Source organism: Oxyura jamaicensis, chromosome 24 (assembly GCF_011077185.1).
Source record: "Oxyura jamaicensis isolate SHBP4307 breed ruddy duck chromosome 24, BPBGC_Ojam_1.0, whole genome shotgun sequence".
Lineage (NCBI taxonomy): Eukaryota > Metazoa > Chordata > Aves > Anseriformes > Anatidae > Oxyura > Oxyura jamaicensis.
In genome coordinates, this window is record NC_048916.1 from 7,005,374 (window position 1) to 7,026,029 (window position 20,656).

The window sequence follows — 20,656 nt, forward strand, 5'->3', positions numbered from 1 at the left end:
CAGCTCTGCCCCTACCAAATCAAGGGAAGAGCAGTTTTTCCGATTTACCTACGTGGATGCATTTTTCCACTTCATGTAAAACTTCAAGGCATTCAGACATACTTCTGTTTTCTATACGTTGCTGATGGCCCCATGGACATTTTGTATAACGTCAAGATTCAACATCAGTAAGTTTGTAGCTACTGCCATGGAAGTCATGGCAAGGTAATAAAAGTCCCAAGTGGCATCTCATCACGCTCTACACTAATGCCTGTGAAAGTCAGACGAAGGCAAAAACATTAATCACCTAATCATCACCCCTGGGGAAAGTCCTGAGGGGTTTAAAGGCAGTGAAAGACAATGAACATGGTAGCATAGTTGAATTAAATAACAGCTTAAAAAAGGGCATGTTAGCTTTAGTTAATTGATGTTACAGGAAAATATAGATAAACAATTTAGCATTTTTCATGTAGGTGAGACTGTTTTCCATGCCAATAGAAATTAAAGGTGGTTGAGCTACTAAAGCGCTTAGCCCAGTAGTGAAACTTGAGAAGCCCCTGAGATCCTGCTGTGCTGCCACAATCCTGTCAGTTAAATCAGCTGGAGGTGCTCTTCCCAGCCCCTCGGGGCCACGCAGGTGGTTTGCTTCCATCAGCTTTTGGGCAGCCCTTGCAGTGCCACGCTGAAAGGTGGGCGCCGTGGGCACAGGGTGCTCACCATCGCCGTGCTTCAGTTCAGCTGAGATAACCCTGCCTTTGGTGCCAGGATTTGCTAAGGCAGAACATTCAGGTAAAATAACAAAGAGGACTGCACTATCAGAAAATGGTACAAATTCACATCTGTTTTTTTCAGCACTAGAAATCCACATGTACAGGGGTTGATTCCTAAATGTGGGAAGGGTCGGACGGTTCTAATATTAGCCTGACTTCTGACATCGTTTCTGTATGTCTCGGGAAGCCTTTTCTGACACAGAAGTCCCCTTAATCTGTGGATAACTGGGGCTGCTCTGGGGAAAAGCCCGGGAGAATCTGATTCTCCCTGAGGTCGGGCCAGGAAGCTCTTGCACCAGACAGGGGAGACACAGCATCGCAGCCAGGTCGCCCTGGTCTGATTCTTCAGTGCAATTCCTGATGGTTGCCATCTTGTGGAATCTTTCCATCTTTGTGTCAGGGAAAGCCATAGAAAGCATGTTTTTAATGCAAGGAAGGCCTCTGAATATTTTAACCTCTGTGGGGGAGGAATGCAGCTGCAGTAAGATTGACAACTGAAATGACAAGTAAACCTAGTCAAATTAGTTTTGACAGACTTTTCTGCCTTAAAAATCAACTTGTTTTGTACTGAACTCCACTGTGTTTGCCCTTTTGGGTTCTTTTCCTACGAAGACTCTGGGGTTTCTTTCCAAGCTTGTATTGCTGGAGTGTGTATGGAGTATACCAGGTGTTTATGTACGTTGGCCATTTGTTCTTACCAATGTCCAATCGGAGTGAGCATGTATGTGAATGACTAGAAATGCATGGGCATGAACTAAAGCCAAATGGATTTTCTCCAAAAACGATTTCAAATGAATTGGGGGAAGAAAAAATAATAAACCAAAACCAAAACAAAACAAACAAACAAAAAACAACCAACAAACCAAACCCAAAAAAGAGATTGATAGCAAAGAAAATGAAATGTAAGGCTAGTGTGGAACCAGCACAATACTTCAATCTGGGAAAGGATTTTTGAGTAATTTAATTTTTTGGAGTGTATCCTAGAGGACTGGGGGGAAAAGGAGTCCTGTATGTGTATGCATGTAAAAGCGGTAGCAAAACCCCTGCCATTCCTGTTTTCTTACGGAATGGAGTTAACAGCAGCAATGCATGAGTGACTTAAAGCACGAACATTGTTAACTCTTTTGTTTAAAAATGAGAGTTTAACTGTAAATTTTCTGATGCACTGTCTCCTTTCTCTGCACTGTTCATTGCCAGAACTCCAATAACAGCATGGTCATGGCCGGCAGGAAGGCTTGTGCTTCTGCTGCACTGCACTACACTGGGTTTACTGAACTTAAACCCTCCTTCCCTTCTCTTTTGCACTTCATGTGTCAGGGAGCCAGTGGGGCTGAAGCACTGGTGCGTTTTGAAATTGCAGTTCCCTGCCTGCACACAGTCAAAATGAGGGCACACGTTGGTGCAGCTGTGGCAGCACTGGCTCTGGAAGTCTGCCACCACTGAACTTGGAAAATGTTTTTTCCCATTTTCTTTCTTCTCTCCCGTACCCCTCCACCCCCTATCAGAATGCAAATTTTTGATTTCTTAAATGTGCTGGCTCCACAGCTTTCTAAGGAACACAGCCCTGCAGGGGCCCTTTGAGAAAGTTTTTGTGTGAGATTACCAAGCTCGCTTTTTGCCTCCTGTACCAGTAGAACATGTAAAAACAGCCATGACCTCATACACGATGTTCTTTTGCTACAGCAAAAGTAACAAATTTTATGTTTTTCCCCCAAAATTTGACCCCACCCCATGGTAAGCTAAGAGCTTAAACAAGCTTCTTAATGATTTTTAAATCACATGGACAATGCCCATTGCCATGCGTTACGTCTGCTACATGTGTTATGCATGTATGTCTTTGGGCACCTGGGTGCACACACCAAAGGGACCAGCAGCTGGCGATTCCTCCCAGCAGCAGGCTCTGCCTCCGTACTGGGGTACCGCAGGGTGCCTTCAGCTCCCTTCCCGAGGCAGAAGGAAGGTGCTGCTGTTTTAGGAAAGGCAGAACTTCTGCTAACGTTAATTAGAAGATAGGGTGTAAAAAATCTCTTCTGAAGCTGGCAAAGCAGGAAGTCTGGAGCGAAGGTTCATGTTAAGAAAACATCCCAAGAAAGAGTGAAGAGTTGCAAGAAAATACATTGTCCATAATAGAGCAGATAAATTATTTTCTAATCTGGAAATACTTCCTGAAGGCCAATATGAATTTTTGGTCTTAGCAAGGTTTTGTAAATGAATATTTAACACTTCTGTGTTAAGCTCTTGTTGCTTTTTCCAGTTGTGCTCAGTCTCTGAAAATGGGTCTGAAGCCAAAAGCTCAGCCATGCCAGAGCACTAGTCAGCTTACAAATCTTGCCAAATTAAACAGCATACAAGGAAAAAAAAGCCTCAGTGCTTTCTGTATTAGCATTATCAAGCAGCCCTGTCTGTCCAACTGCCTTTTTTCCTTTTTAAAAATGCCCTACTTAAAAGTGCTACTAATAGTAAATACATTTATAAATATATTTTCCAGACCTAATCCTTGGGGCAATTGAATAAAACATCACAAAGATCCATGCACATGTTAAGATTTCTGTTCAGCCTTGTAGAATACGCAACATAAAACGGAATCTGTAATTGGTTATTTACAGTTTGTTACAAAAGATAAATTATATTTTGCTGAAAAATTGGAGGTAACCTATGAAGAAGTTCAAAGTATTACTCTGTCAATAAACCTGTAAATAAATGGTGTGCTCATTTAATTGTCTAAACACCTGTATCAGGCTTCAGGATACGCAACTCAGCTTGCTGGTTGCACACTTTTAAGATTTATTATTTGACAGGGAAATTGTATCTGAGTGAAAAGTTAGCTTTCATTTATTTAAAAGAAGTTGCAGCAGACTTTGAATACATTCTGATCAGACATGAAAAGAAGGGACTTTAATCGCTGATATGAAAGTTTAATGAGAAAAATCAAGAAGTAATTTACCACATTTAAAATGCCTCACAACACATTTTAGTACTGTTCGGTGGCATTTTTAAGTATACCAGGTGCAGGTAGTAAACGAATTGTTGAATTGTTAAATTTTCTTTTGAAAAAGATTTTTTTGCTTCATTAAAAATGTAACATTGCCCTTTTTCATTATTGAGAAAATGTGGTTCCTTGTAAGTGAAAGGGAAGACTATACAGGGGCAATTTTAGAGAGAGAAAAGTTGAATGGCTCTGCTGCAGAGCACAGATTTGCATGTCCGATGCTTCTGTGAGTCAACTGTAATTATTTTTTTATATATTATCGTAAAAACTCCCTGAAATCCAATAGTGGATTTCCAAATTCCTAGCTATTAATCTAAATGGCTTCTTGCTTTAGAAGATAATTCAGGTTGTAGATTCCAGGTGACATATTTTAAACACTATCACTGAAAGAGTTTTGTTTTAATGAGCTATATGTATTGCTTATGGCTTTCCAATAGGAGACAAGTCTGCACATTGACTATACTTTATTAATATCTTTGTTATTTAAATGAAAGCCTTTGCCCTAGCAAAAAATGCGTCTCTAGCCCCCTGTTGCTACCTCCTCCCCAGAATGTAAAAAGTAGATGGGGGATGAGGGTATTTCTGTTCCTCCAAGGCCAGCATTTTGCAGGTAAATTCTCTTTGTGCTCCAAAGAGCCTGTTCTCCAACATTATCCAGGAACATATTTAAGCTCCGTTAGGTGGTTTTTTTTTTTTTTTTTGGCCAATCTTTACTTGAAGAGGGTTTACCATGTACCACAAATAAGCCCAGAACTCAAATTGACATCCATTAGTGTTCACTGGATCCATTTTACAGAAACTGGGTGAGCACGGAGCGTGTATTTAGCTGCCGCTTGGTGCATTAACAGATCACTGAATTGCTGCTGCTCTCAGTTCTCCCCCCCAAAACATCTGGGTTTTTGTCAATCTTCAAGCTTTTGCTGACAGTTTTCCAAATGGCAGTAGTGTCTGCCTTTTGTGGTCACAAGAGTTTGTCTTGTCGAACTGTTTTATCAGCTCTGAGGACAGATACTTTTTCCAAAAATGCACTAAATTTAGGAAATTAAAAAAAATAGTTTCAGATTTTTTCTTAGAAAAGGTACAGCCTGCAGTCTGCAAGTACAGATGCCTTACAGTTTTGAAATGTGATCCACAGTATTCTTTAATTTATAAATTGATGTGCTTGTCAACATTACCAAAAATATTTAATTTCTCTGGAAAATTGGAAGAAAAATTTACATTGACATGTATATATAACCTAAATCAAACCAGAATAAATTGGGAAATTGTCCCTATTTGATGAGTAAAAGACTGAGTCTGGGGGTTTCTGCATGCTGTTATGAATGAGTGATTTTGATTCACCTACATGTTTCGTGTGTTTAACAGTGTAGACTGAGGAATGTTTCTGCCAGTCTGTCAGTAATAAAGTAAATGATTGGAATTCTGAAATACAAGTTACTCTGCTCAAACCAGCAGAAGATGGCAAGTGATTGACTCATTTTTTCCCCCAAGAAATTCATCCTCAGTTCTTAAGTGTGTTGTTTTTGTCACTTGAGAAATACAAAGAAAAATGAGTTTGTTTTTACTTGTAAGGCTTTACTCAGTTGCCAAATTCCGCAGAGGAGCTGGACTATGGGGATCTCTCAGGTAAGGGCTAGCACCTAGGTAAAGCACTGCTCTTCTATGTAGATACTGGTTCCACTTTGATTTCTGCGTCTTGGCCATTTTGCATTGTATAGTCGCTATGGTGTGGCAATTAATTGCACACACAGTCCTGCAACTTGGAAGTCACGCTGTTTTCTGTTGGGATTTGCCTCCCATTCTTTTGGGCATTGGCACCCTGTTGTGAAACGTGAAAATGGGGGAGACGCATTCAGAGCAGTGGGGTTCACCTTTCAGGCTGTGTGCCAGCTACTGTGGCCTCAGTTGCTTGCAGTAATTTTCATAACACTAATTTGGAGAGTTTCGTAACACTAATTTGGTTGAGTTGAAATTTTATGTGTAAAACACAACTACGCTGTAATGTGCAAAACTGTCTTTAGCAAGTGCAGCCAGTTTTACATCTAGGCTGTTGGGTAAATTTTTGTAAGGAGAATTTCAGGTGGGAGATCAAAAGGAGGTGATTGTTTTATTACCTGAGACAACAATTATTTGGACATTTTTTTTATCGACAAGCAACTGGAAGTTGCATAAATCCGTCTTTATAGTTGGTCCTTGCAAATTCGCTTGAATTCAGATGAAAAAGTAAAAGCATCCTCAGTGGGTGAATTGGGGCAATTGGTATATTCAAAACCAAGGCTCATAACAGTCTAAACCTCCGATCTTCGTGGTTTGACAGGCTTCCTTAGTACTTTTGGAAATGAGCCCCTTTTTTGCCTCCGCTTCCCAGACAATCTCTGCAGCTCCCTGCAGGAGGCTGGGGGCACACAGGAGCCAGCCCGGTGCCCACCGCCCGTCCCTGCAGGGCCCCTGCCCTCAGGGAGCACGCAAAGAGCCATGCCCAGGAGGGTTTGGGTCCAGCACTGTTATTCCCTTTACCAGTTTACAAAGTGAACGAAAATTAACACCAGAAACCAAAGCCCTGAGCCCTCATCATTTTCTGTGAAATGCTTTAACCCAATCAAACCAGCAGCATCTCTTCCTGCAAGCTACTATAGGTATGCTTTGGCCAAGAGGTTAGAAATGATTGATTAATTCGATATGTATTCTAACACCTGAGCAATACTAATAATTATTGTTGCAGGCCTGGGCCAGATCTCATAGGTAAGAAGCACTAGGTGTCTGTTAAATATCACTGTGTGGATGGAAAGTAACTGTTTTGCTCTGATAAGCTTTATTTTTTTATTTGTATTTTTTAAAGAAAATACACATTTTGGTGAATGAACAGAAGAACGGGAAACAATTCCACAAAGGAATTCCTCAAAATGGGTGTCTGCTAGCAGTCCTGTCTTTCCCTTAAGTGAATCTTTCTCAGCTTTTGGTAGCAGCACAAGTTAAGTGTAGCATGCCATTGAGAAGTGACAGTACTGACTGTGGGGGGCGGCGGGGGGTGACGTTGTTGAATTTTGCTGTTACCCTTGCAGTGCAGTCAGCGACACATTCTCTTTTCTCAGAAAGTTGTGGATGTGTTGAATGGCTAGTATGTCCCTCTGATAATATACTTTAACTTTTCTCTTTTTGTGAATCTTAAACGTAAGTCAAAATTTGCTTCAGATTTTCCACAAAGCAGTGCAAGCACACCTGCTGGCCATACCAAGCAGGTGAGCGAGCACCCTTTGTGCACTAACATACACCCATTTTGGAACATCAGTTTTGACGACTGATTTTTTTTTCCCAAGAATTTCAAAATTTCACTTGTTGCTAAGTTGTGTACGACCAAAGGGTGACTCTACCAAGTCAAACCTACCAGTATAACTGGGAAATAGAGAACCAGCCCTGCACTGTTCTCTGCTATGACCAAAACTCTGCCCTCCATCACATAACTCATGCCCAGACTCCTGAGAAACTGACACAGGATCCCGTTTGTGGACTGGTGTCAGCAAATTTGAGCTGTCAGACGGGTAGCACAGGTGAGTGCTGAGCCAGCTCTCCGTGGGAAGCGCTGCCCCCACCTCCGCTCCGGGATCGGCTCCGTCCCCTCTGTCCCCCGAGGCACTGGAGCCTGCCCTGCAGCGCCCAGGCTCCAGCTCAGCCCTCCGAGGGGTGGCACGCTGCTGAGACGTGGTAAAACTGAATGTGTTGGTCCTGCTGCAGTGTTTGCTCAGTGTGCTGTTCGTTTCAGGTACTCGTGTCCTGCTAAATGCTTCAACGGAGGCTCTGCCAACTGTACAATTAAGTAATGCGTCTGTTGCCTTGCATCCAGGTAGCTAGTTTCCAGTGTCGTGTTAACTTTTGCTGGTTGAGCTGTGTGTGTCCATACCGCTCACAGACCTTTTGTTCTTAACATAGAAGAACAGTGCAGAGACCGTTTGTCTTGCACTTCTGCAGCACAGATTGACTTCTTACTCTACTGCAGCGCTTTTTCAACCTGGTGGTGTTACAGAGACGTGTCCTGCAGTGCTGTGTGTCACCAGTCCAAACTGCTGTCTATCAGTGTGTATGTATGTATACACACACAAACACATACATAAATATATATGCTGCTGTGTGCCATGATTGCAATAATCCAGTTAATCTAATTCCATACCTGAGTATTTTCAGGCCCCTCAGGTGCATTCTGGTCTTCTTGTTTTGCTCAGCAGTGTTGATACACATCTTGTAAAACATTGAACAATCAAGAAAGACCTGTGTAGCCTTTACATCTGGTTTGATTAACTAATCAAAACCTGATTAGCACCTTTGTTCAAGGGGGATGCTGATTAATCAATTACTATTGATTGTAAGTGTGGCTCCATTTTCTAGCAGAGAGAAGTCTGAAGAAACAACCAATAAACATTGAGCACCTGTCATAGTGATTAAATTTATTAAAACAAAATGCATTATTTTTTATGAAGCGATCTTGAAATGGGTCACTGAAGAGGAGCTTATTGATTGAAGAAGGATGAACTCCTTGAATTTCTCTAGCATAAATTAGACAAAATTCAATTACAATACGACGAACAGGTTAACACTACTCTTTAACAGTCCATCAATAAATTAGAGTAGGGGTAGCACACTTAATGCTGGACTATAGTAATGAATAATATTATTGTTCGTCCTGTCATGCAGGTAGTGATTACTGTCCTCCCAGATTGTAGATGAAGATTTTAAAGTGTTTCTGAAATAATGACAGCCTGTTCTTCCCCCTGCTCTGCCCACCAGCACCCCTGCCTGCCAACCCCAAATTTTAGTAATGTTCCATGATGTCAAAAACTCCATTAGACAAAAGGATTAAGCAGCTATTCAACAAAAGAAAATTCAGTGGCAAAATGTTGGTGCTAACTTCCTTTTAAGTTTTCTTCCTATTAGGAAAGAGGAATAGTTGGTTTATCAATATTTCAGAAGCACACGAGTGACTTAAGGTCATTGCACATAAAACATGTCCAGTAGAGAAGTGTGGAAGCCTGCATCATTTTGGTGTTTTAATTGTGTCATAAACTTAACAGGAAGAAGAAAAGATTGATAAGTTAGGAATTCTTGAAAGACATTGATTTAGGTTTTCTTTTCCCTAATGTGATGCAGATATTGCATCTAGGAAGCAGTGCAGCTATTTATATGTACATTGTATACATGTACATATGTGCACACAAATTCAACCCATGTTGTCCTACATCAGTAGCTTGAAATTATTTTTCAACAAGAAATAAAAGAGACATTCTTGTGGGAGTGCAGCAATAAATCCAAATATGTCAAAATTAATGCCTGTGCTATATGTTGGTGACTAACTCTATCAATTTTCTGCTTTTATAGCACAAATAATCATAGAACAAGTTCAGAGCTGTTCAGGGATACCCCCCAAAATGTCACAAAATTAAACAGTTAGATCAAAATACTCGGCTTCCTGAGTCCAAGTGGGATAGGTTATATCTCCAGGAGCTTGCTTCTATCGTGCCTCTGGTATTTAAAGAAATGGAGCCTTAATCAGAAGCAGTGCTGGAGCACACTGGGAAAACAGTGAGATAAACTGTTCAAAGCAGTAATAACAGCAGAAATTGTGCTAGTGGGAAACATGAGCGACTGGCTCTGTGCTGGAGGTGACCCGCAGACCTTCTGTGCTGCTGGTGAGACTGAAGTCAAGTCACTTGGGAGTTTTTCACCTCTTCTGCAGGCTTTAGCAATGAAGTGATTCATTCATTGTAGGTCCAAAGCTTTTAACGCTGATGTAATTGATATTTAAAATACTAGCTAGTAGAGTCCGTCAGATCTGATCTAGTTCTTTCTCTTAATCTTGAGATGTTGCCACTTATAAAAAGCAAGAGCAGGAATACATGTGAATGTGCATGTATGCATATAATATATAAATATATATTTAAAGCCTCATTAAAAACAGAATTTAATGGAACCTTTTTATGGAGTGGTTGGGAAGAGAAAAGTCTTCCATATGCTAAACCTTCCTGTAGGTGCTTAACCCACATTATTAGGATATTACCATTAAAATCTGCCAGCCTTTTTTCATGCTCTTGAGGCTGCAGTAAGTGATCTATTTTTAAACAATTACTTCTGCAAAACTATTTGAGAATCATTAACACACTTATTTTAAAGTGTCTTCCCTTGCACAAAAATAAATACATAACAACTAAGATTCTGTGGGTTTAAAATACGGATGTCAGCTGAGAACATTTACAAGGGAAATTAGCAGCATAAACATCTCCTTTGGGTTCCTTGTTACCTCTTCCCTGAGTCATTTGCCATGATCAGCTATTGGGGCTGATGGCTGTCATTTTTGTCATCCGCCTTTGTCCTGCCAGGAGGTAGAACTGAGGCCGTTGTGGGTTTGTCCTTTAGCCAAGAAAAAGGTGAGCAATGTGAACTGAAGTTGTGCAGCCTGGAGTCTGCTGTGGGTGTGCTGCTACATGTTTAATTGGATTGGCTCAGGACTCTAAAAATTTTAAATTACATGAGTTAGTAGGGTGTCAAATAGGAACCAGTCCAAAAGCGTGTTTACTTTCTCTGTGTGTAGTGTTTCATGAATTACATTTCTGTTTAAAGGAAAACTTCAGTTTTTTTTTTTTTTTTGAAGTGCTATGATTTCATTTTGTTGATTCAAGTAGCAGTTGGTTAAAATAATAAACAAAAATTAATTTAAAGTTACCAAAGTTTCTTACTGGCCACAATTTTAAATGGGACGACAGTGCTCTCTGCTGCTGTATATTGTGCTGCATCTCATGCAGAGAAGTTCAGTGCTACATTAGATAAAATTATGGCATCCCCCTGATGCAGGACACAATCATACTATTCTGGAAAGGGAAGCAACACAGTAGTTTAAAAAAAAATAAATAAATTGATTTTTTTTCTGTGTATATCAAGTTGTCCTTAGTGGACTGTGCCATTATCACTGCAGTTTTCCTTTAAGGTGCTTTGATATAATCCAAAACACCACCCTACAGAATTTGGTTCAGCTGAGGTGTAGAGTAGCTGCAGAGTAGCAAAATAGTTGTGCATGTTGTTTCCAACATGCTGCAAATGTCTGTATGTCGACTTGTTTCTTCCCTTCCTGCGTATCTCCCTTCCTACCACTCTCACTCTCAAGAAAACACAAGCAAAACAGAAACAAAGCCATAGCAGAAAAATTCTGACTATTCGATTTAAAGGCCAGCATGCTCCAATATATATTAACATCTTAATGGGAAAGCTCTGCATGTATACATTTACTACTCTCTGACAAGAGGGAATTAAATGTCAGAAGGATTTGTAGCATCTATAATTGAATTGGTGCTGAGAGAAGCAAATCTTAAGGAAGAATAACATATTAGGATTAGCAAATAATGTGGCATTTTGTCAGTTCCTGCCATCTAGTCTGTTCCCTCTTCAGTAATAAAGTTGTGATTTCTTTTTTTTAATCATAGATATGAAGCAGGAATAGATTTTGTGAACTGGAGACAGCATTTCAAAGCAGATTCTAGTTTTTAAGGTCAAGTTTGTCTGTCCTGGTAGAAATTCGGAGAATTATTGTCTGCTCCGTAGTATTACCAGAGAAATACTGAGTGACACCAATTACTGACGCTTATTTAGTATGAAATAATTCCCATCTCCAGCGTTGCTGCTGGAGTAAGCCCCCTTCTATCCCGGAGCCCCTCTGCCAGGGGAAGGGCTGGGCCGGGGGCGCGCGGTTCGGTGCCAGGCTCCTGCTGCAGCAGCTGCTGTCTGCGAAGCCTGGCTGGAGCAGCTGCAGGCTTACGTCCCTGTTACAGGGGTTAGCAAGCATATTGGAAGGCTGGCTGTGTTCCCACCTCGTGTGAGAACATTCTGAAGCGAGGTGCTTACAGAAAATTAAACAGATCTGTTGCTTGCGCCACACAGATCGATTTGCCTATAGTGGGGTCCAGGATTGCTGGAGATGGGGTCTGTCGAGGGGCAGCTCTCAGCCGCCAGCTTTGTCTTGCCTTCCACGTTCAGAGGCAGAACTTTGTTCACAGTGGGTAGCAGCCACTGTGCTAGGCACCGTGGGGCTGAACTGAAGTATACAGGGCTTAGATGGGATGTTGAAAGAAAAGCACCTCGCCACAGGAAAGGTCTAACGGTGGTGTCGGCATCACTGGCGTTGCCGTGGGCACTGCAGACCCTGGTCTCTCAGGTTCTTCAGAGGCTCTTTTTTGTGGCGGTTCTGGTGGGGATAGGGGGCTGGTCAGCATTACAGAAGGCAGTTGATTATTTGTGAGTTGATATTAAAAGTGGGTAGTGGGAGAGCAGCGTGCAAATTTGGCCAGGAAAGAGGGACAGCTGAACCAGGTGAGGATGGAAGGACAAGAGGAGGAAAGCTGACAAAAATCATCACCTTTAGAGTTAAGTAACTAAACAGAAACGGTACTGCCACCAGGCAAGGTCTTCTGGAAAATCCCACTCATAAACACACTGCAGAAGCAAAGGTCGAAGGAACCAGCTTGCCTGCAGGACCTGTGAAAGTTTCTGGCTGTGTTATCCTGAAGCTTCAAGTAGTTCCTGCGGCAACCTTCTGACTTGGTGCAGGTGCTTGTATGGCAAGCACTATCCTGAAAAAGCAAAAGCAAAGAAGTAGAAACCCCTGGAAGCCCCAGAGCATGTGGGCTAAGAGTTTCTATCTTGTTCTTAATTTCCTTTTTAAGAAGAAAACAATAGTTTTCTTCCATTTCAACAGTAGGCTTCACTTTTCAAAAAATTGATTTTTTACCTATTTTATTTGGAGAACAAGTTGATGCAACGTAGAAAAGACAGGAAGCGGATTTAATTTTGATAAGTACAAGTGTTTTAGTGCCTCTAAATATGGCATATTTATTTTTAAACAGAGCTCCAGCCTGTTTCATCCAGCACATTTGCAATTAGAGATGAAGAGCCATTCCTTTCACTTTGATAATTAATACATAAACATAAATATGTTATCTTTAAAGTCAAAAGTACACTGTCAACCGCCTTACAGACTTGGGTATCAGATGGTTTGCAGCCACTAGACATCCTCAGCATGTATTTAATTTTTACTTTGTATGTAAACTTGAAGACAAAGGTATTTAGCAATGTACCTAATAAAATAAGCTTGCAGTTTGCACTTTGCCATGTTTTTAACAGCAATACTTCAGGAAAATGGCTGTGCATGTCCCAGTAGAAGAACTCATAATTAATAAATTCTTCTGGCCGGAACTGTCCCTTCTCGAGGAATTGCTGACTCCCTGCTCTTGACTTAATTGCAAATTGAGTAGAAACTGCAAAGGATCTGTCAAGCGTAAGGCTTTAGCACAGCACTCCAAGTAACAAAGGCCCGATTCTCTGCAGCTCTGCAAATTCAGTATAACCGCCTTGAGGCTGGTGGTGTTCAGGTTTCGTGGGTGCAGTGATTAAGAAAAAAATGCACCTCGATGCAAAATCCTGCTCTAGACACATTATAGAGCCTTAACTTGGTGCATTTATTCTGCTCAGCTGTTCCAAAGGCCAACAAGACACCTGTCCTGCAGCATGGGATGCTTCCCTCTTGCCTTCAGCGCAGCCTCGCCTACCTTGGTGCTCGGCGCCTGCCGCAGCGCAGCAGGGAGGTCAGCGCCCGGCAGCACGCGGGGCTGTGCAGACAAACAGACGTGTTTGTCATCTTGCTACAGCAGGGTGCAGCACGTCTGCAGCAGCAACTTGTCCAAAGCTGCAACAAGGAGACTTCAGTTTGAATGCTTGCTACCTAGAACACCCTGGTCCTCTGGTTTTCCCCTAGCTGCTGTTCCAGACAGACGACGGTGTCTCTTCCCAAGTGAGGCGGTCTGCTTGGCACGCTGCAGTGCTTTCATGGGCATCTTTCCCATCAACAAGCAGGGATATTCTGCTTCTTGCCAAAGCAGCAAATGCTGGGAAGTGCTTATGATACAGTCTGTTCCTACTGAAGATTATTTAGAAAAAGAAGAAAAAAAAAAGTACTTTCTTAGACGCAGCTTGTTCTGGCACTGTGCCACAGCAACTAGAAACCCTTGCATAGTGGTTCCAGGACATGCACCATTTTCTTAAATACTTACTGATATTTTTCTTCATCAGAAAGCTGGGAATAATTGACTTCCAAGACAGTAATTTTCATTGGATGTGGAACTGTCGACAGTTCAAGATCAGTTAATTTTCCTCATTGAGAGAGCTGTGTGTATGCCTTTTCAATAGAGTAAGATATTTTATAGGTTGTTTTGCCATTAGGTTTTGTCCTTTGAGTGCACTTTGTCATTATGATGTAAGAGGGAAGTTTATGTTTCACTTTTTGTATCTCATTTTTTCTAATCATGAATTTCTACAAAATAATTTGCCCATGATGTGTGTGCCATTGGTATGCACTTTACTGAACACCAGGTTTTAACGTGCTTTCAGATTTCCCTGGTGTGCTCCTGCCACAGTTAAATGACCTGACTTTAGATGATGTGGAAGCAAACACTTCTGATTTACAGTGCTATCTTTTTGTGCCACACTTAGTTTAGCTTGTTACATAAGTTGCTGAAAGGAATTCTCGCATTGTGGTGCTAATAGGTAGTATGTTTTTTTTTCCCTTAATATGCACCAAACCTTGGCAAAATTAAACCCAGGCATCCCACTGCCTATGCCAAAGCAGCTACTTTTTAAAGTTACTTGAAGAAATGCTCTTAAGGTTTTTTCTTAAATTGTTTTAATTAAAGCGTACTATACAGTCTCAGTCACGAGTTATTTACTTACATCCCTTAGTACTTAATCTTAGAACAGAATTGGAAATATCGATAGAAAGTGTAAATCCTGGGCTCCTGCTTGAAAGCATTGTATCAGGTTTCAGCTCAAAAGAGCACCATTACCTTTAGCTGTCACGGGTCTGTACGCTTGATCGATAAACTTCAAATATTATTAGAGGTGGAGGCTTCAGAGATTTGCTCTGTTCTTTGGAGAGAGACGGGGATAAATCTTTCTTAAAAATTGACTTGAATTTGCACTCTCAGTCTTCCTAGTAAAATGCATTTCTCTTAGGTGTCTGGGCAACTGCATGCAGGGCAGATTTATAGGCCATGTGCTTCTTGTAGTGAAAGATTTAAATGGTAAATCCTTCACATATGACTTCACAAATCATGTAAAGTTAAAAGATTTTTACCGTTTCTGTTGCTGCTATGCTTAAATTGTAAGGTTTGGCTAGTAAATCATTTTAATGGAGGTGTCGTGCTTGACTCAATAAAAAATAAATAAATAAATAAATAGAGACAATGGTTTAGCTTCCATTCCAAAATGTTAATGTATTAATCAACGGGAGAATAATTGTTTTTTACTATGTTATAAATCTCAGTTGCCATTAGAATTGCAGCAAGGGTTGATGTAGCTGCGTTCCTAAATTAAAATTGTTTACACTGCTATACATTCTTTTTACATGGCCATAGCTCATTCTGGGTTCATTTCAGAGTTGTTCCTCAGCCAAATAAGTCATTCCTCTCCCAGTGACGGCATCCTAAGGGAGAGATGCTTATAAAAGAAAACTAATTGCGTGGTGAGGTGTTTAATAAATAAAATAAAGCAGTTGGAGGCAATGCACAATTATTGCTTACTGTCTGCTTTTGAAGAGGTTTTTATAGTTTGGATTAAGAGTTTTGCGTCTTAGGACGGTCATGAACTGTAATGAACAGAAAAGGTTGTGCTTAATTATGTAATCTTTGAGTTCTTGGGTTGGGGGAGAAGAGGGCTGTAAACGCGTTTACAAAGCTTGGTTGATTGTTTTGGGGTTGTAGAGGTTTTTGGGCTGATATTAAAATGTGTCACCAGGGCACTTGTTTAATGATCTTTCTCTAAAGCTAATGATTTGTATTTCCATATAGCATTCTACTGCTATTCTCTGTGCCCCCGCCCCCCCGCTCCCCAGGAGGATTGAAATTTGGGCGTATTCTAGGGAAATTTCCAACAACACAATTCCACATCTCCTCTCCTCTCCCTTTTCCTATCCCAGCTGTCTTCCACATGCATAGTAGTAGTGCTGCTGCTTATAGCGGAAGATCCCCTGCAAGTTGATCGGCCAGATCAGTTCAGCCTTGGGCAGCCTGCCTGCTCCTCTGCCTGAACTCATCTGTCTAGATAGCTCGATGCTTTATCCCTTTTCCTTTTGAAAGCAAAAGGGTGGCTTTTCCAATCCTGAGGGCAGCTGCAGCCAAAACCTTCAGATTGTGTCGTAATAAGTCCCGAATTCTTATTCCTCTTCTAATCTCAACAGATTCTCGTGCAGGTGAGGAGGGGTCAATAAGGAGCGTGGACCATGCAGTCGTCGGTGGTGTTGTGGCCGTGGTCGTATTTGCCATGCTTTGCCTGCTCATCATTTTAGGGCGATATTTTGCAAGGCATAAAGGTAAGACAAAGACTGAAACTGAAAAATGAATGGATCTGGTACGCGTGTCACTTCCCTTGTGGTGTTCCATCTGATGTGAGACCCTCTGGCTGCCCTGGAAGTGTCTCTGTGAAAGGCCTTTTACATGGCAAAACACGGAAAGCTGGAGCAGGCAGACGGTGCTCTGTGCACCGGGGGCTTCGGGCAGCAGGACAGTGGTTTGCCAGGAGGTAGACTTCACCCAGCCTACCATTGCTAAGGCCTGCAGGTGTCTGCGCTGCTGGAGGCGCTGCCCCTTGCAGGGCTCTGTGGCACTGGGACCAGCAGGGTGCCTGGCAGCAAGGTGCCTTCCCTGAGCATCAGCTCCTCATCTGCCTGCTGCACGTTGTGCTTCACAAGGCATGCTGAGCTCTTCACAATGAGCTCCATCACCTTTGTACCTTCTGTTCCTGTCCCAGACACTGGGGGCAATTACTGCCTGTAACGACAGAGCTACACCAACGCAGCTGGTTGCTCTAGGTGTACTCCATACACAGGCTAAAACTAAGTTCTGAAGTCTTACTAATTGACCTGAGCTGGTATGTATATGCCAGCGTCTTGGTTTTGTGGTTTATGTTGTAAAACGTCCCGTCCATCCTGGGAGCCTGTTATAACTTCCAGAGTAAGGCCGAACCCTCCCACCGTGACGTGACCATTCCAGTCCCTGTGTGCAGGTGTTTGCACAAAAGGATCCACTGCTAGCAGCTTTTATTTAGTGGATTTGGGAAAGCTGTCAGAATAATGATGAGCTGGTTGAGACCCCAGCCAGGATGGAAGGAATAATGCAAAGAGAGGAGAAAGTAGAAAAAAAAAACAACTAAGGCACATTAGGGGAGAGAGAACGGGAAGATGAAAGATGCCTTTCCTTTAAGTGTTTAAAACACAATTTTACTGACATTTGAAGGGGAAAATCACTGCGTGACCTAGTTTCTTCTCTGCACTACGACACCACAGAGAACAGCACACCATCACGTCTGCGTGGCGATGCGACCGCCCAGCCTGCGGCTGGTGGCAGGGAACGCTGCGGTGGGACATGGGGCAGCATCAGCCCCACTGCTCACCCTGGCGCTGCTTTCCTGTGCTCTCTCCTTGCACGTCCATGGGAAATGCAGGTTAAAAATGCCCAGCTCCTCTTGAAGCAAGCAGGAGTTGCACGTCTGGGTGCCTCAGGCAGGACTGGAGAAACCTCCATCCCCATGCCGTGGGGTTTGTGGTGTCGTGCTCCGTGGTAACATCACAGCTGCACAGTCCCAAGTTGCAGCTGTGTGGGACCTGCTCTCAGGCTCCGTTTCTTTCCTGTGGCATTGATTTCCCCTCCTGCTCGTGGCTTTGTCGGTCTCTCGCGATGTCACAGACCTTACCGCTTCGTTTTCAGGTACATACTTCACTCATGAAGCCAAAGGAGCAGACGATGCAGCCGACGCAGACACAGCTATCATCAATGCAGAAGGAGGACAAAACAACTCTGAAGAAAAGAAAGAGTACTTCATCTAGAGCAGCCTTGGTTTCAATGAGGTGTCCAACCGTGGACGGTTACTGGCCCTATTTAAACGCTAAAGAGACAGTGATATTGGAAGTTGCAACCAGCTTGTGTCTTTTTTTTTAAAGAAAAACGCAAATGGGTGGAGAGTTGTGAGACTGGGAGGGTCCGGGATTTGCTGTGTAAAAATATTCTTCTTAAAGTACACTCTGCTGTTTGACACCTCAATTTGTTTGGGTTTTATTTTTTTGGCCAAGTCCAGCTTGGATTTAGTTTAGTGAAGTCATTTGCAGAAGATTCTGTGCCTTGTTTTATTTCTGTTTGTTTGGGTTGGGGGGAGGCTGGGAAGAAGAGGGGCTTCTGTGCGTTAGTTCCCTTCGGATTTCTGTGGTTCTTTGTTTCCCCTTTTGTCCTCTGTTTCTGGAGTTGCCTGCTGGGACCCCTTGGAATAGGTTGGTTTCTTTTTAAGGTATTTTTCTTTCTTTTTATCTTCACTGTTTTCTGTTTGGAACTCGGTCTCATCGGAGGAGAACCAGCACATTTTAGATCTCATAGTTTGCAATTCAGTGTACCCATATTCCATTTTCTCTATTGTCGTAAAGGCTTGGATAAACAAACAATGAGAACCTGTTTGTGGCTGCCCATGTTTCAAATGCTTTAGATGGTGGAGACTAGAAAATAGCCTGCAACCCAGAAAACGCGCTGCCCGGCTGTGGAGCAGCGTGATACGGGGGTCCGCGTGCCCGATGTGTCGCGGCGTGACCCCAAGCTGTGTGCCCGTGCCCCACTCCCAGCCAGGGCTCCTCCTGCCCAGGTGTCTCCAGGGTGGCAGGATCTGGCCCGCGGAGGGGCAGAGGTGGGATTTCTGCTCCGATTGGTTTTGTTGCAAACCGTTCTGTCACGCTGTCCCGATTGGCCTGACTTCTCCCTAATTTGCTAGAAAAGGAAGAGCCCCCCTGGGGAGCAGAAGGCTGCAAACGAGCAAGTTTCTGTGTTCTTTTCCCCTCTGTTTGCGCTGTGCCAGGGAAGGCAGCGGGGACCGGTGCTCAGGCGTGCGTTTGGCCTCCAGGAGCTGCGAGCTCCCGGCCCCCAGCCTGGTCCGGGTGCAGGCGGCCAGGGCCGGGCTGTGCTGGCCGATGCCCGGCTGCCTCCCACCCCTGCTCCTGCCTCAAAGCTGCCAGCCACGCGCCCCTGTCCCTGTCCCTGCACGGCAGCAGCCGTGAGGCACAGCGACTGAAAACGCCTCACCTTCCGCATGTGTTAGATCCGAAACCTGGAGCAACTGGACAGGTACAACTGCCTTTTTTATCAGATAAGTAAAACGTGGGAATTTGCATTAAAATTAGTGTGCTAACTGACTTATAAAGCCATAGGTAAAAAAGAAGAATTTAGGTAAATTAGAATTGTGACAGATAGCAAATCACAATGAGAAGACGGTTTTAAAATTATATATGCTGACTTGTTTTTGGTGAGTAATCTTGGATTTTGAGAGATACTTTTTTTTACTGTGTTTATGTGGAACATGTATGCTGATTTATTTAAGGGAAACATTAATCTTAGCATCAACTTTTTTTTAGGTGTTTGGGAGGATCATTTTTGTGTGTGTTTTTAATTGTTTTTGGCAGAACCATTACGACACAGGAGTCTGTTGGGAATGGGACGGCATGAAAGCAGACAAGCCCATTCTCAAGCAGTAGTCTGTCTTTCCCCTTTATACGAGAAAAAGAAACACAGGAATAGCTTTTTTTCTGAGCAAATTTTGTGGAGCGCAGCTCTTTTCTGAGCCTTCAGCACCATTGCCAAATCACACCATGGTGAGAAGCATTCAGCATGTTAGAGTTCGGGGGGGCTTTTTTACTCATTGATCACAGAATTGGCATCCTGTTTTTGAACAGCCCATCTTTGTTTTGAAAGTGTACAGTAGTGCAGTGTTACCGATGTAACTTTGACTTAAAATGTTGACATGTCTCAGGTTCATGTGTTTTGATTGGTGTTTTCCGTCTCAGGTAGATTGCAAAATTTCGGCCCCACACATTGGAAAAAAGAGTAAAAAAACAGGAAATTAAGAATTTTAGTTGTATATTGGTTTATGTATTTTTTCTTCAGTATACAGTGCACTGTTTGAAATGTATTGTTGAGTATTACTTTGTACAGCTTTAGGTCATTAGGATTTTTAAGTGTGGAGAAAGAACAAACTTGTTTAAAGGAGTATTACAAATGAAGGATGCGTGACTGATGCTAAACAACCTTGTTCTTTGTTCACCCAGCCTTTTTATTTTTTCCCCTTAGGCCAGTTCTGTTTTAAGGTGTCCATGGAAGATGTTACAATGTAAGAAAATACATATCCATATGTTCCCATTCACATTTTGTATTGGTTCATGTATACCATTTTTACAAAGAAAAAGAAGTACTATAAAATATCTGTCTTCTTAATAAAAAAAATTAATGTTACAAAACTATCTTCACTTCTCATTCTGCGCTCTTTATCTCCTGCTGCACAGCAGAGGCGCGGGGGCAAGACGGGGACGGTCCAAGCCAGAGGGAGCACTGTGTAAAAGGTCGGCGTTGGTAAACCTCCCGTGGTATGTTGGGCAGGAGCCCTGGGGTGACCCGTAAACCCTTGCTGATGCTCCCTTCCAGTGTCTGCCACAAGTCTGGGAAGGGAGCCTTGCTCTCTACAAGAGGTTTACTCCTTTGAGAAATTGCTGATGCGTTTTCCCAGACTGCTAAATCCACAGAACTGCTCCTGCAGCTCCCCTTTCCGCAGGGACCACGCCGTGGTTCTCGGTTAATCTCCTTGCAGAAGAGAAGTGTTACAGAGTTAGTGCGGTGCCTTTCCTTCACCCAAGCAGCATTTCATTGGAAACTTAGCAAATTCTGTAAAAGCAAAGTCAGCAAATGTTGAAGTGGGATTTTTTTTCAGTATATAAGGAATAGTAACACAAATCACACCCTCATTCCTAATCCATTGTAGCAGTGTGAGCAGTAGTTTCTAAAGGGCCGGGTGGGGAGGAGAAAAATAAAAG

The 20,656-nt window shown here is 42.6% G+C and overlaps 1 protein-coding gene across 7 annotated transcripts in view; it reads left to right on the plus strand.

The window, feature by feature from the left end:
- CADM1 (cell adhesion molecule 1) overlaps positions 1 to 20,081 on the plus strand; it is a 152,231-nt gene extending 132,150 nt beyond the window's left edge. For 4 of the 7 annotated variants that reach the window (XM_035346184.1, XM_035346186.1, XM_035346187.1 and 1 more), the window contains 2 exons: positions 16,001 to 16,132; positions 17,526 to 20,081. In XM_035346184.1, the coding sequence (XP_035202075.1) occupies positions 16,001 to 16,132; positions 17,526 to 17,644 (251 nt within the window). In that variant the 3' untranslated portion in view covers positions 17,645 to 20,081. Of the gene's footprint in view, positions 1 to 5,310; positions 5,365 to 7,498; positions 7,580 to 16,000; positions 16,133 to 17,525 lie in introns of all 7 variants that reach the window. The other 3 variants (XM_035346182.1, XM_035346185.1, XM_035346189.1) reach the window with 2 other exon arrangements.
- The last annotated feature ends 575 nt before the right edge of the window (positions 20,082 to 20,656 follow it).